At 38.1% G+C, this 16780-nt stretch overlaps 1 protein-coding gene across 1 annotated transcript in view; it reads right to left on the bottom strand.

The window, feature by feature from the left end:
* Positions 1-3713: 3713 nt before the first annotated feature.
* LOC133617711 (dedicator of cytokinesis protein 9-like) overlaps positions 3714-16780 on the bottom strand; it is a 168167-nt gene continuing 155100 nt past the window's right edge. The window contains exons 49-52 of the mRNA XM_061977877.1: positions 8811-9001; positions 8636-8736; positions 8389-8527; positions 3714-5611 (exon numbers count right to left, since the gene is read on the bottom strand). Of these exons, the coding sequence (XP_061833861.1) occupies positions 5504-5611; positions 8389-8527; positions 8636-8736; positions 8811-9001 (539 nt within the window). The 3' untranslated portion in view covers positions 3714-5503. The remainder of the gene's footprint in view (positions 5612-8388; positions 8528-8635; positions 8737-8810; positions 9002-16780) is intronic.

Here is a 16780-nt window from a genome sequence, read left to right on the forward strand (position 1 = left end):
GTGACCCTCGCCCCATCCTTGTTTGTGAATGACTGAGCATTTCATGGAATCTACTTTTATACCCAATCATGGCAACCACCTGTTCCCAATTAGCCTGTTCACCTGTGGGATGTTCCAAATAAGTGTTTGATGAGCATTCCTCAACATTCTCAGTCTTTTTTGCCCACTTGTGCCAGCTTTTTTGAAACATGTCACATGCATCAAATTCCAAATGAGACAATATTTACAAAAAAATTTAGTTTCTCAGTTTGAACGTTTAGTATCTTGTCTTTGCAGTCTATTCAATTGAATATAGGTTGAAAAGGATTTGCAAATTAAATGATAAATAAATAATAAATCATAAATAATAAATCATTGGATTCTGTTTTTATTTACTATTTACACAACGTGCCAACTTCACTAGTTTTGGGTTTTGTATATATATATGTATGTATATATGTATATATATGTATGTATGTATATATGTAATGTGTATATATAGATATGTATGTATATATATTTATGCAAAAATGTATGTATGTATATACAGTATTTGCATGCATGTGTATATATGTATGCATATATATATATATATATATATATATATATATATATATATATATATATATATATATATATATATATATATATGTTTGTATATGTATACTGTATATGTGTATATATGTTTATGTATATGTGTATATACTGTACGTGTAATTGTATGTATGTGTATATATTCGTCAGTTAGTTTTAGAACAATCGGTAGATAACTAATTGTACTTGGAATTTGAGTTTCCATGGACGAGGCTACAAGAGAGGCTGGGAGGGCGACACGCGGAGACCTGGCGGAGCTATGCCCCGTCCCCCAGCTTTTGGCTGGGAAGGGAGGGCCTGTCCCACGGCTTGGACACGGAGGAGCTAAGTTAATGCAAACTTTTTTTTTCATCATCAGTCACTTGTCAACATATCATATAAACATAAAAGTGGAGCGGCAAAGCGCAAAGAAAGGGAAAAAAGAGAGCAAGAAAAAGCCAAATTATAAATACTGGACACATTTTGTTGGTCCTCCTGGAGATAAACCCAACGTTGTTGACAGAGATTCAGTTCCGCCAATACTGCTAGCACAATCTGGGAACCAGATTCACAGGTAGCAATTCTGACAATCACTCTGCTATACACAATGTGTGATTTAGATGGAAACTAGTTGTTATTGTAGTAACCCAGCCGCCTATAAACAGTTTAAATATCTTCTTTCACCATCTGCAGTATAGCAGGGATGTTAGGGACTCAGAAATTGTGAGCTGCTTTAGGATAGAGCCAGACCCGGTGCTTGACCAGCAGCCCTCCTCCTCCCCCGCGCTGGACACTGGAAATGGAAGCAGCAGGTCTCCCCGCGCTACAGGTGACACGCAGACCGTGGATGATGAAAACGCTCCCCTGGAGTGTTTTAAAACTGATCGGGCCAATTTTACTTTAAAACAGCCAACCTTAAAAGATACACCTTGAAATGGGCCCATGCAGATCCAAAGGTCTATTTCACATATTTCAAAGTTGGGATAAAAACTTCCCCACAGCTGGATGTGCTATTCCCCCAAATTAGACTGCAAAATGCCCCGTATTACAACAATGCACGAGTAAACGAAATGCATAGTCTACGAGCAGTTTAACACCACAATAGACCATATCAAAATGACATAGTTGCTCTCCGTGGTCCTGAAGCGTTTAAGCCCTGCTGTTGTGGACATGTGTATGTTGTAAAATTATGTTATGATGGGCTATGTTGTTTAGGTTTAAATGGCCCGGTCAGTTTAAAATGTGTCAGGGTTTAAGGCCTTTTCAAATTGCACCTGGATAGACTATTTAGTTCATGAAAATATATACAAAACCCAAAACCAGTGAGGTTGGCACATTGTGTAAATTGCAAAAAAAGAATACAATGATTTGCAAATCTTTTTCAACCTATATTGAGTTGAATAGACTGCAAAGACAAGATACTTAACGTTTGAACTAGTAAACTTTATTTTTTGCAAATATCAGCTGATTTGGAATTTAATGCCAGCAAGGTGTTTCAAAAATGCTGGCACACGTGGCAAAAAAGACTGATAAAGTTGAGGGATGCTCATCAAACACTTATTTGGAACATCCCACAGGTGAACAGGCTAATTGGGAACAGGTGGATGCCATGATTGGGTATAAAAGCAGCTTTCATGAAATGCTCAGTCATTCACAAACAAGGATGGGGCGAGGGTCACCACTTTGTGAACAAATGCGTGAGCAAATTCTCGAACAGTTTAAGAACAACATTTCTCAACGAGCTACTTCAAGGAATTTGGGGATTTCACCATCTACGGTCCTTAAAATCATCAAAAGGTTCAGAGAATCTGGAGAAATCACTGCATGTAAGCGGCAAAGCCATAAACCTACATTGAATGCCCATGACCTTCGACCCCTCAGGTCAGATACTGCATCAAAAAGCGAGATCAGTGTGTTAAGGATATCACCACATGGACTCAGGAGCACTTCAGAAAACCACTGTCAGTAACTACAGTCTGTTGCTACATCTGTAAGTGCAAGTTAAAACTCTACTATGCAAAATGAAAGCCATTTATCAACAACACCCAGAAACGCCACCGGCTTTGCTGGCCTCATCTAAGAAGTACTGATGCAAAGTCGAAAAGTATTCTGTGATCTGACGAGTCCACATTTCAAATAGTTTTTGGACATTGTGTCCTCAGGACCTAAAGAGAAAAAGAACCATCCGGACTGCTACAGGCGCAAAGTTGAAAAGCCAGCATCTGTGATGGTATGGGGGTGTATTAGTGCCAAAGGCATGGGTAATTTACACATCTGTGAAGGCACCATTAATACTGAAAGGTACATACAGGTTTTGGAGCAACATATGTTGCCATCCAAGCAATGTCTTTTTCATGGACACCCCTGCTTATTTCAGCAAGAAATGCCAAGCCACATTCTGCACGTGTTACAACAGCGTGGCTTCGTAGTAAAAGAGTGCGGGCACTAGACTGGCCTGCCTGTAGTCCAGAGTTGTTTCCCATTTAAAATGTGTGGCGCAATATGAAGCCTAAAATACCACAACGGAGACCCCCGGACTGTTGAACAACTTAAGCTGTACATTAAGCAAGAATGGGAAATAATTCCACCTGAAAAGTTCAAAAATTGGTCTCCTCAGTTCCCAAACGTTTACTGAGTGTTGTTAAAAGGAAAGGCCATGTAACACAGTGGTAAAAATGCCCCTTGTAATTGCAGTCTATTCAATTAAATATAAGTTGAAAAGGATTTGCAAATCAATGTATTCTGTTTTTATTTACGAATTACAAAAAGTGTCAACTTCGCTCTTTTGGGGTTTTGTACTTCCCTCCTTTAATTCTGATAAAATGCATGACATGCAACATTGTTGCAAATCTTTGCACAAAAACAAAATAAGCATTGCTCTTTTTGAAAATAATAAGCTGATATAGTTTAATTTAGGATTTTCAATTTTAAAACATTTTTCATGTTTCTGTGTTGGGTTTACAAAAATTCCCAACCAATTCATTTGCACTTTTTTGTGTATTGAGAAACATGCAGACTGAGCAGTCTTGCTTAATGTTACAAATTGACTTCATAAACTTCAGCTGGAAATTGGTTTAAATGTAGATGCAGATCTGGACCAAGCAGGTAACACAGATAAACAGATCATATATAATCAAGTTCTCAATAATCATTTTATTCAGGGGTATTGTGAAAATAATTCTGCTACCCAGGGCGTCAGGACAGAAAACAATTGACAAGAACTGCGCTTATCTGTTAGATATTTCAATAGTTATTTTTGTTAGTGTGATATTTTGTTCTAAAAATACAATATTTAAACTTTTTCTCTTTTCAGGCTGGGGAGAGGGGCTACAAATGCAGCCAGGCTCACATGTTGGACATCTGTGCAACATACTATTCACTGCCACATTATGTCAGACTGAGATTACTGGGGGGAAATTCTTACAAATATGTTCAACTTGGTGGGCATGGTTTTCTTTATTTAACCTCTTTGTCTTAATATACAAGCTACTACATGACACCATAAGTGCTCTGCAAACTAAGCACTGCAACCACATTTTATGTGGTTGCAGGCGACTTTAACCACATATTGATATACACCCTTCATAGATCCCACCAGCATCCATTCCTACACGTGGGAATACGCAGAGCATACAGAGCCCTCCCTTGCTATTTAGCAATATTTTATTCATGCTATTAATTGCAACATACACACTATACAACATCATCAACACACAAATCAATTCCCTTTGGACATTTCCTAATTTATTTTGTTTAAATGCTCATATGCACCAGTGGGTATATGGAGGATAAGAAAAGTAAATGCATTGATAAACATGTGTTTACAGTTTATTTTAAGTTCATGTAGACATTGACAAAGTGGTCACTGCAAACTTGATTTGTTTGTTTTAACGTTCAATTGTAAAATAACTTTCTGCAACATCCCAGTTGGAACCATTTCTAGATGTTAAAACAGTGCATGTATGCGACATTTTCACTCTGCTTTAAATTGACATCTTGCTTTTGGAATACGATTGTTTGACCTCAACATGCTTAGTCCAAGCTCAAGGCCTCCAATTAGTGTTTAAAGTGGGTGCAGGTGTGGCAGTGTATCTAAATATGTGGTAATACTGTATATAAAAATAGACTAAAAAAATATATTGTATTATATTTTGGGGGAACACCACATTATTGAAGACTTCGAAAAGCTATTTGTCACATACCTTTTTATAAAAGCTACTTACAAATGTTAACACATACACACATCCTGAATAAAAGACAACAATACAGACACTTAACTGTCAATGACTACAGCACATCCATCCAATCACGGATCTGTGTCTAGCAATAAAACACATTGTAGGACGTCTGTACACAAAATAATGTTTTGGAATTGTGAGAGTTCATCTTCACTGCTTTAAAATACGGTAATTATGTCATGTTAAAAAAGGGTACACATGTAAATAAACAACATACAGATGCATGTATGTATGCAAGTCTCTACTCTGCTAAAACACCTTAAATACATGACTAGTAGGGGTGTAACAATACATGTATTATTTAGAATTGGATTTCTTTTGGTATGCAACATTCAGTTCGATACTGAGACATACTCATTTTCCACACTGTTGACTTAAGTTCTAAATAAATGACCTTCTGCACGTTCCTCTATAGTGTCAAGGTAATCGTTAACTTTAGCTAGGATACTTGGATTTATTGGAGATTTATCTGCCAGTAGTTTGCAGTTTTTAAAGTAAAATATATATATATATATTTTTAATACTAAACAGTTTTATGTATTTCATTTTGTTCTCTTACTGTACCCAAAGTGAACCCCACCATGACCTAAAAACTGAGGTATGTTAATAACAGCAAGAGGAGCACACTTGTCCAGCTACAGTCCAGTATGTGGCAAAGGAGCAGAGAAAAAAAATGAAGTGTGGGTACTGGCTTCATCCACCATTTCCTCATGTTAGGACTTGAAAGAAGTGTCAGTGATTTGCAAAAATGAGGAACGGTGGAGTTTGTTTGTGAAAATGTCTACATCAGAACTCCTGGTGCCATCATTCACTGGGTTGATCTGGAAAACAGAAAACAAACACGAGGGTTTTATTTTCCCGCTTGATTTTAAACATTTAACATTTAGCCAGGCAAAGCAGCTAGGAAGCCACAACCTCAGTCTCTTCAGTGTCCATACAGACAGGTAAGAATGAGGGGCGGCATGAGACTTAGAAGCCTCGCTTGTTAGGTTTGTGTGCACATTTTGTGATTCTTTACAGACATTTGTGGGTAACTGCCAGTTTGCAAAAACTTTCATAGAGTGCTAAATAAATCACATTGCGAATGCATTGAATGAATTGCGATTATATTTTGTCTGTTCTGATAACCATCATATATTCCACGCATTCATGAAGACAGACTCACTAAATGTATATGTCGCTTGCTATTTTGCTCATTTAATCATCTAAGCACGAGCTTAGTAGATCAGATAGGCTTGTTCTATCAAGTTTGTACGTATTTTGATACACGCAGACCCTGTGTGTATAATTTCACTTTCATATACTGTACACTTCTGATGAAAATGGCATTTGGATTTCATCTAATCATCTCCTCCGTTAGTCTCTCTTTTTCTCTAGGCCAGTGTTTTTCAACCACTGTGCCGCGGCACACTAGTGTGCCGTGAGATACAGTCTGGTGTGCCGTGGGAGATCATCTAGTTTCACTTATTTGGGTTAAAAATATTTTTTGCAAACCAGTAATTATAGTCTGCACATTATGTGTTGTTGTTGAGTGTCGGTGCTGTCTAGAGCTCGGCAGAGTAACCGTGTAATACTCTTCCATATCAGTAGGTGGCAGCCGGTAGCTAATCACTTTGTAGATGTCGGGAACAGCGGGAGGCAGCGTGCAGGTAAAAAGGTGTCTAGTGCTTAAACCAAAAATAAACAAAAGGTGAGTGCCCCTAAGAAAAGGCATTGAAGCTTAGGGAAGGCTATACAGAAGAAAACTAAAACTGAACTGGCTACAAAGTAAACAAAAACAGAATGCTGGACGACAGCAAAGACTTACTGTGGAGCAGAGACGGCGTCCACAATGTACATCCGAAAATGACATCACAATCAACAATGTCCCCACAAAGAAGGATAAAAACAACTGAAATATTCTTGATTGCTAAAACAAAGCAGGTGTGGGGAAATGCGGTCAAGGAAGACATGAAACTGCTACAGGAAAATACCAAAAAAAAGAGAAAAAGCCACCAAATTAGGAGCGCAAGACAAGAACTAAAACACTACACACAGGAAAACAGCAAAAAACTAAAAATATGTCAGGGCGTGATGTGACAGGTGGTGACAGTACACCTACTTTAAAACAAGAGCACCATTGATGCATGCTTGGTTATGCTTTAAAGTAATACCCAACAATTGACTTTAAACTTTTTACTGTCAACTGTGTTTAGTTTTTTAATGATTTCTGCTGGTGGTGTGCCTCCGAATTTTTTCAACGCAAAAAATGTGCCTTGGCTCAAAAAACGTTGAAAAACACTGCTCTAGGCTGTCATTTTATTTGCTAAGCTGGGGCCCTGCATTTACAAAATACTTAATTATTAATTGGTATTCAATTTTATCAAAGATGATTTCTGTTTTGAGCTTTTTCCTGTTCCATTTCTATTCATTGTATTTAGTCTGTACCAGCTTCCTTGAATATTAGAGATATGCTGGTTCAGTTGTTTTATGATAATCCCTCTTATGTATTCTTATAACAGTTTTTAATTTATTTGTCATATCAATTTTGAGATTCCTTACTTTTTTATTTATTTTTCTTTACATTCATTTTATATTCCATAAGTCAGTGGTTCTCCAATTTTGTTTCACCAGGTACCACCTCAGAAAACACTTGGCTCTTCAAGTTCGACCATAATGAATATCATGAAATACAGTACTCATTAAAAACAAGGCATTTGTTATTTAACAAATACATTTCATATTTTTGGCTATTGTAACATTACACACAGTTTGAACACTAACCTGTGTTTGAATATGGGATAATAATAATCATAATAATAATAATAATAATAATAAGAGGTGGCGACTTGTCCAGGGTGTACCCCGCCTACCACCCGAATGCTGCTGAGATAGGCTCCAGCACCCCCCACAAAAGGGACAAGCGGTACAAAATGGATGGATGGATGGATAATAATAATAATAATAATAATGTACTTTAATCAAGTGATTTTTTTGGTGTACCATTAGATGAAGCCCGTGTACCACTCATACCACCCACTCAGCTTCAACACTGTTTAATGCACTGTGACACTAGCACAATGAATGAAAGTAGAAAGTTGTGTCTGTGACCTGTGATAAGTAGCTGATTGTATTTTACGTTATATAATCATGCTTCATATATGCCTAAAGAAATAAAAGTACAATTATGTACCATACATTACCAACTGATGATCTACCTGTTTAGATGGTCGTTATTTTTGGCTGAATTAAGACTGGATTGCTTCAAAAAAGTATGAGGTGATGGAAAGTCTTTTCCAGTGCAACAACAAATGTGTTCACATCAGTAAAATCCAGTGTTCGCAATAACGGCGACACATCTTTTTTCTAGTAACAGGTAATCTAGGTAATTACTTTTATGTAACTAACGCGTTGATCAAATCAAAGATAAAGGAATAATTGTGTTAGTAATTCAGTTACCTTTTAGGAAAAGTAACAAATAAGTGTAATGAATTACTTTTTTTAAAGGCAATTTTCCTAACACTGCTCAAATCTGTTGGACAAAAAAGAACATCGGTGAGCATCAGTTTTAGTTTCTGATTAAAATACTGACAACAATACTCCTGACGTTGTGGTTTACCTGCTCATGCATGATGTCTGACAGCTCCCGGGTCAGGTCCCTGTAGTTGGCCTTCATTTCATCCTGATACTCCTGCTGATCCTCTTTGATCAGCCGTTCGTTTACACCCAGTGCTTGGCCACAGGCCTCCACAAAATGCCTGAAAAATGATGAGTCAAACATTAAGAGTCCAATGGAAGCTGCTTTGAAACCATTAACACTGAAATACAGTGACTCATATATGCAGATGGTGTTCTTCTGCCCGAACCTGAAAACTTCTTTGAGCTGTTTGACCTTGTTATCCGGATATTTTTTGGCGCAGGTGTCATCCAAGAAGGCTCTGGCATAGGCAAGAGGACCTGCATTGACCTGCGGGATACATTTATTGATATTCACATTATACAGTTAGATACTTCAAAGACGTGTTGGGGCATGACGTGTACCTGAACACAGATACTGCCTTGCAGTTTGAGCTGCAGGCGGATCATATCCACGTCGGTGGCCGAGCACAACAGTCGCAGCTCAGCTACCTTGGCGCTCATCTCATCTATGGCGACCTCTATGGGGCTCAGGTCGCTATGATGTTGGTACATGACTGCAATGCGCTTCTTGACGTAAGGGAAGCAGTGGGTGGCTAAGTGGTGACAGAACAACATGGAAAGTCAATGTGTTTTTGGGGAAAATACCATTTTTAGACTCTCAGCTATGATTTTTTTTAAATTTTGACTCAAGTACTCATTTGGGCTGCGCAGATGGATCTGAATATTAACAATACCAAGGGTAATATTATTATGGGATTGATATTAGCGCTATGAGATTGATTATTTAGATTTTTACGTTTTTTTCTTTTGTATATCTGTTTTTTGTTGTGTTTATTATGTTGCATGGTTTATATTATATTATGTTATGTTCATATTGTTATTTTCATATACTTGTATTTTGTTTATAAACTCAGAGAATAAGTTCCTTGACAGAAGAGGGAATTTGTCACACCTGGGTGAAGTCTGGGGCCGTATTTATCAAGCGTCTTAGAATTACTCCTAAGAAGTCTGCTAAGAGTTGACTTATGAGTAAAGAAATTATTCGCTGAAAGCTGCACTTAAAAGTTAGTTATCAAGCGTCTTACTTACACTTTCAGCGAAGCGTAGGACTGAATCGTAAGTGTCACACTCAGAGCTGAATTACGACATCACTATGTGCCGTAAACAGAATTTTAGGTGACGTAATTTCTGTGTCCATAGAAATGACCAATCACGGAAGGGAATCCCTTGTCTAAGAATAAAGAAATATCTTAGAAATATTTAAGTGGACAATGGGAGTGTATATTTTGACAATAAACTACAAAATAATACAAAACAATATTGGCAATGAATCAAAAATAAATGTTTCCTTTTCTTTCCAATTCATTTTCCCAGTGGCGAGATATCGAAGCATTGTGATGACCTTTAGTTCTGCTGTGAAAGCTCTGCTGCGTGATGTTGCTGATGAGATGACGCCCCTTATTAAATCTGTGACAAAAATAATACCCGCTCTGTCTGAACGATACCGTTTGATCAGCTGCTCGTCATCAAACAAAGCCAGGACATCCTTCCGCTCCCTGAACGTTCACGAACGTCTCTCTCGCCTCAGTGCCATCCCCCGCTGGCAACTCCTAACCACTTAGGACACCTCTGAAGGTCTCTTAAATATCGTAGAGAGTAGGAGTGATTCTTAGACTTAAGAAAGTTGATAAATAGCTTTTATTCTTAAGTTTGAGAGTAGGACTAAATTTCGCAAATTCTCAGGACTTAAGTGTAAAATGGCACTCTAAGACGCTTCATAAATACGGCCCCTGGTCTGGGTTTCGTCTGGTTTCATGTTGTTTTGTCATTTTCTGTTTTATTTTGAAATGCTGACTCTCCCTCTCGTTTCAGGTCACTTGCTCTTCCTCCTGTTTCCCTGGTCTGACGTCTTTCCTGATTGCCTGATGCGCCCACCTGTGTCACCCTCCCTCATGTGTATAAATGTCTCATCCTCCTTCTGTCCTGTGCCAGAGTGTTTCGTATCGTCTTGCGCGTACCTCCAGCGTTCCTTTGCCACAGCCTTGTCTACAGCCATTGCCACATTTTTTTTGTACTTTTGATCCACGGGAGATTCTTTGTTTGTAACCTTTTGTCAGGTAAGATTAGCTTCTTAGCATCGCCTCTGTTGGAGTGCTTTTTGTTGTATTTGTTCGTTTTTGTTCTTTAGCCCCTTTTGGGGCGGTATAGCTCGGTTGGTAGAGCGGCCGTGCCAGCAACTTGAGGGTTGCGGGTTCGATCCCCGCTTCCGCCATCCTAGTCATTGCCGTTGTGTCCTTGGGCAAGACACTTTACCCACCTGCTCCCAGTGCCACCCACACTGGTTTGAATGTAACTTAGATATTGGCTTTCACTATGTAAAAGCGCTTTGAGTCACTAGAGAAAAGCGCTATATAAATATAATTCACTTCAATTCACTTCACTTTTCCCTCCATAGCCAAAGCGTTTGGAGTTGTTAATATTTTTGTTAGTTTAGTAGTCAGGTTAGATCTGTTTTGATAGCCTGTTTTGTTTCTCCCGTTTTGGACCCTTCCCCTTCTGAGAATAAACAACTGTTTTCAGTAATCCTGCATCTGTGTCCAGAGTCCTAGTCGGGTCGTGACAGAATTAGGGCCAAAAAGGAGCCAATATTACTTTTTACTTTTTTATTTTTGCACTATACTGACTTAATTTTGCTCAAACAATTGTATGCAATACACTTCTAGTTTATTCTATTCAGACAAGATTTAGATATAAAAGATGTTTCTTTTACCTTAACGTTTTTCATTTGTCATTTTCAGTTTTCTTCAGAACGGAAACCTGACTACAAACACCCCTGACCTCCTGCCGCCTGATGGTCTCTGAGGTAGGAAGTACCAGGTGAGAGAGGCCTGCTCCCTCGTCCCAAATTAACGTTGTCCTGGGCTTGCTCCCCTTTTTTTCCATATGCTCTCTAATGCATCTTTTGTAGGTTTCAGTCCTAATGTGCTGTCTTTTTTGTTGTCATTTATTTTGTAAATCTTCTTTGTCTTTTTTTCACTTTTTTTTTTTTTTCTCGCATGTGAACGTCTTTGTTTGTCTAATGCAGGGGTCACCAACCTTTTTGAAACCAAGAGCTACTTCTTGGGTACTGATTAATGCGAAGGGCTACCAATTTGATACACACTTAAATAAATTGCCAGAAATAGCCAATTTGTTCAATTTACCTTTAACTCTGTTATTATTAATAATTAATGATATTTATCTTTGTGGAAACACCGATCATCTTAATGATTTCTCACAATAAATATATATAGAAACAGATAAATATCAATATGCAACACTTTATTTTTATATTTTCTCTAAGTGCACATTTTTCAAATTGAACATTTTCAAATGATCACTTCTAAGACAGTCTTGTGAAATCACAATATCCCATTTGAACTAGCTAGCCACTACCTTTTTTTTAACAAATCATGAATTACTTTGCACTATGTTTGTACAAATAATAACTCATGTAAAATACAAAAGTCAACTCTCAAATTTTTAAATAAATCATGTCACACTTTGAACTGGACACCAAATCTGTTATCTGTTTCTTTGTCAGTTAGTGGGAAGCCTGGCAATGCATGCTGTTAACTAGTGTGTTGTACTCTGGTGTGTAACTTGACACTGCAACTCTGAGTGAGTCTTACAGTTGTGCATCAGTGAGGCGTGTTCTGTGTTTGTTCTTGATGAAGTTCATGTCAGAAAAGGCTGATTCACAAAGATAAGTTGAACCAAACAGGCTTGCAACCTTCATAGCTTCTGCGCATACACCACTGTACTTTTCTGTGTCAACAAGGCACCAAAAGATTGGTGCAGCCTGGTGGGCTTTGAGGTGGAGGTCATTTTGCAGTGTTACAATTTCAATCTCCACCTGTTGCACCTAACTGCTCAGCAATGCATGATATGTCCACGTTCCTGAAAGGATTAGAAATGAACGACACACATGGCTCAAGCTGATCCAGGTCTCAAAACCTGTTCTCAAACTCTTGCCCAACTCTGTTTATGACCTGAGAGTACTTCTCTGCAACTTTGTCAAAAGCCTCGGATGCAGAAGCATTGTCTTTCAGCACCATCTGCACAGAGGGAAAGTGCAGCACTTTTTTTCCTCTGTAAATGCCAGCTCACTGGTAAGTGGTGCTATTTGAGCTATTTTTAGAACAGCCCAGCGGGCGACTCTGGTCCGTACGGGCTACCTGGTGCTCGCGGGAACCGCGTTGGTGACCCCTGGTCTAATGTATAATTTGCTGCATGATTTGAACTGTATTTTATAAATCACATTGCAGTATTGGTTCTGTTCTAGTTTGTTGTTTGGATGTAAAAGCAACTGTCTTTGTTTTTGTGAGTTTGTGGCGTACTGATTATTTTGTGTGTTTTTTTCATGACCTGTTTTTTTCTTGTTTCTTTTTTTGTTAATTTTTGTTGGACCTGTTTGGTTATTATCAGCTTTTGGGTGACTTTTCGCTGAGTTTCTGTCTTCTGCCTCAGTTAGGATATTTGCCCATTCATAAAGGGTTCCGATGTTTGTGTGCTTTTCGATTTTCTGTGTACAATTATCTTATAGTTGCCGTTGTATTTGTGGTGGATATTAATTTCCAAAAATTCTATGGTTCCATCTATTTCGTCCTTGTGTTTGAATTTGATGTTTCAAGTTGTGTCAATGCTGTTACGTTGGTCTGTGAGAGGCTGTGTCCCTTTTTTCCACCAGTAAGGCAGGTCTGCACTGTATTGGTGCTGTGTTAGTGGCCGTGATTTCCAAGTCTTCAAATATGTTTGTAAAAAAAAAACCTACTCATTATGGCAAATTAGGGCTTCCCCATTGTAATCCCTTTTTTGGTTTCTGTATGATTGTTTTGTCGAGAAAATGTGTGGATTTTGCAACCAACATTTGCACCCACTACTAGTATCAGTAGTGTGTCTTCTATTGAAGTGACTGTTTGAAAGCTTAAACTAACTAACTTTTCTTACCTATCAGTACCTGTTTTTGTGTATTTGGGCTCTGCATACTGTAAATCCCGAAAATTTAAAATCAAACCATGGAGGCATTGCGGAGATATTTATAAATTTTCCTGTTCCTTCATACTTTCTTCAAACGAGCTGTTTGGAATTTGCTTAGTCCTGTGACGTTTTCTGTCCTGTAACTATGGATGGGTACCTTTCACATTTGAAACGATACTGTGCCAATTCCCGGTACCTGGGAACTTTTGGTGTGTGTCAATAATTAATTATTTGTTTTTAATAATACTGTGAAATTCTTTTTTCATTGGAACTTTTAAAACTGAGCTAATTATACCTTCTGTCCAGTTGGTATGTCTTACTTTATTTTTACATTTCTGAGCCGATTGCTTTGTTGGCATTAAATGGCAACATTACCTATAGGCAGTTTAGCTGAGTCCGCTCTCAGTACTGCTGAAGTGATGGCCAAGTGTTAGAGTTAAAGATATGAACCTTTTATGTCACGGTTTTTGCGACCAAAATTAGCACCATTATTATATTGTAATGTTGAATATGCTCAAAAAGTACAAAAGTGTATTTTACACACAATAATTCGTTACCTTTTTTTTAATAATTAAAATTAATAGACACACTGTTAAAAAAGCCACTATTTTTGCATGTTTTGTATTTCCAATGCTTCACTGAAAGTGTTTTAGTATTGTATCTGTTTTAGAGACAAACCTTATGTTTTCAATATTTGTTTGTACTTTATAACTCTTAAAAGTGATTTGCAACTAAAATATATTATTTATTATTTCTGGTGGGCCTTCTACTTTTTGGTTGTCTTACTCTTTTCAAGGGACCTTGAACCACCTCTGTCTTGTATTCCTCTGATAAATAATTCTGTGCCATGACAGCACAGGTTGTTGGTTCAATGTGCACAATTGAATAGCTTAGTTGTTCAAACAGTAATGTGTTCATACAAGTTTAGATTGAGGTATGCCGTTTTTTTAATGGGGAACGACGTTAATGTTCCTTGTTTTCATGTGAGCATTTGAACTAGGGAGTTACCGGAAGTCAGTCCGTGAGTATATATAAAATAAAAAAAAGTGGTGCAAACCAGGTACTGTAACATGGTACCGTTGGATTTTATGTGGATCCGTGCCCGGTAGGTAATTTAGCCAGTGCCAAAAAAATACCGGATTGGGTGCCCATCCCTACCTGTGACATTAGTGGATACCTCCATTCATAATAATAATAAAGGATTATATTTTATATCACCCTTTTCTATTGTTGGATACTCAAAGCGCTCACAGAGAAGGGAGAACCCATCATTCATTCACACCTGGTGGTGGTAAGCTACATTTGTAGCCACAGCTGCCCTGGGGTGGACTGACGGAAGTGAGGCTGCCTGTTTGCGCCTACGGCCCCTCCAACCACCACCTATCATTCATTCACCAGTGTGAGCGGCACCAGGGGCAAGGGTGAAGTGTCCTGCCCAAGGACACAACGGCAGCAATTTGGATGTCAAGAGGCGGGGAGCGAACCTGCAACCCTCAGTTTTCTGGCACGGCCGCTCTACCCACTATGCCATGCCGCCCCGTATGGTGAAGCTTTACTCAAAGAGCTTTTCCAGAGTCTGCCATTTTTAATTTATGTAGGAGTGGTTGCAGTCCACAACATAAATAAAACCAAGTGAAGGAAAATGCTCGGTTTGTTTGTTTTAACCAGCACAAGTTACTACACAAATTTCAGCCTCATCTGAAGTAAAACGTGCCTTAATTTTAACTTTCATGATTTGTGGCAATGTGCCATCCACTGTGAGGAAGTCGCAAACCACTTGCCACTTAGAAGAGTCCTGCTTCCCAACGATGGAATTTCAGAAAAACTACTTTTAATGACAGGCTCGTTGCCGACTATTTATGGCATGGAGAAGACAATGAAATGGCAAGCAATAACAGTAGTTTAGTAATGTGTGACTGATGAGTAGGGATGATACTCGAAACCGATTTTGCCGGTTGTTCGATTAAAAAAAGAACCGAGTCCTCGGACTCAAATCCCTTTTTGAGAACCGGTACCCGTTATCGAGACCACTATAGTAAAGAAAAAGAGTTGGTTCTTTATTCGAATCCCTCGGAACGAATCCCGTCCCGACCAGAAATGCTGCGTGTGACATCACAAGAAATTACGTCACGTAGCTCAGTCATTAGGCGCAGATAGCGAAAGCAGGAAAAAAATGGACCGGAAAAAGCGCTCCAAGGTGTAATAAAGTTAAAAACAAAAGGTATAATCCAATGAATAACTTAACTGAGAGATTTGAGAAGGGTACAAACACATGACGAACACTTTTACGACCAACCGGAAACAGCAACCAGGCTAGCAACGCACCTCCTTTAAGGCAGCTGTCGCAACGTTCTTAAAGCAACCGCAGCACATACATATATATACAACATATCTCCTTTTTTTAACTTTTGTTTTTCTTTCCTTGTAAACAAAACAAAATCACACTGTATATGTGTTGTCTGTCTGATTATAAATAATGCAGACGAGGCGTGTTGGCTGAGTTCTTGACGTTTACTTTCACAGCGTGCTCATAACCTCAGTCTTAGCTGCCGGCTGGCAACATGCAACAACACTTTTCTGGGCTACCGCGCATGCTCGTCACTCCCGTTGCATGCTGGGTAGTGTAGTTGTTGTATTCCCTAGCTCATAACATCTTTCCCCCTATAAAGAAATGTTAACTCAATAAAGTGTATTTCTTTTTTTAGCTTTAACTTTTCATTTTTTAGCATTGTAACCACATTTGTTAACTTTTCTCTTCATAAAATTTTCTTACAATAAAGAAATAAAGTGCAAAAATTTCAAAGCATCATAACAAACAGTTATGTCAAATAACAGCACAAGTGCACTTTTTGGAGAGCTGTATTATTTTCAGTTTTGTGCCCAAGGGACTGATTTTATTTAACACTATTTTTACACTAGGTTGTTTTTGTGTTACTGTATATATTTGTTTTTCTGAAAAATCCCACTTAATATACTTTGGGCAACAACAGTCAATATTTATTTATTTTAGTTTAGTTTTTTAGGGGGGTAACAGTCAATATTTATTTATTTATTAGATTAATTTTTTTTTAATATATAAAACAAAAGTGAGCTTTTGTTAAACCAAATATTGTGTTCTTTTCCATATACAACAACCTATCTGGACTCGATAAGGAATCGGTTCGATAAGAGGATTCTATAATGGGCTCGAACTCGATAATTTCTTATCAAACCTTCTGGGATGTTGTCAATTTAGATATTTTTGTTCTTTTAAACCACCACTGCTAACGTAAGATAGCAGGTGGTGTTCTTGTTACATAGTTTGGTTTTAAAAGTTTAACTTTGAGCAAGTTTAAACAGTTCTGTAACAACGC

This window comes from Nerophis lumbriciformis, linkage group LG01 (assembly GCF_033978685.3).
Source record: "Nerophis lumbriciformis linkage group LG01, RoL_Nlum_v2.1, whole genome shotgun sequence".
Classification (NCBI taxonomy): domain Eukaryota; kingdom Metazoa; phylum Chordata; class Actinopteri; order Syngnathiformes; family Syngnathidae; genus Nerophis; species Nerophis lumbriciformis.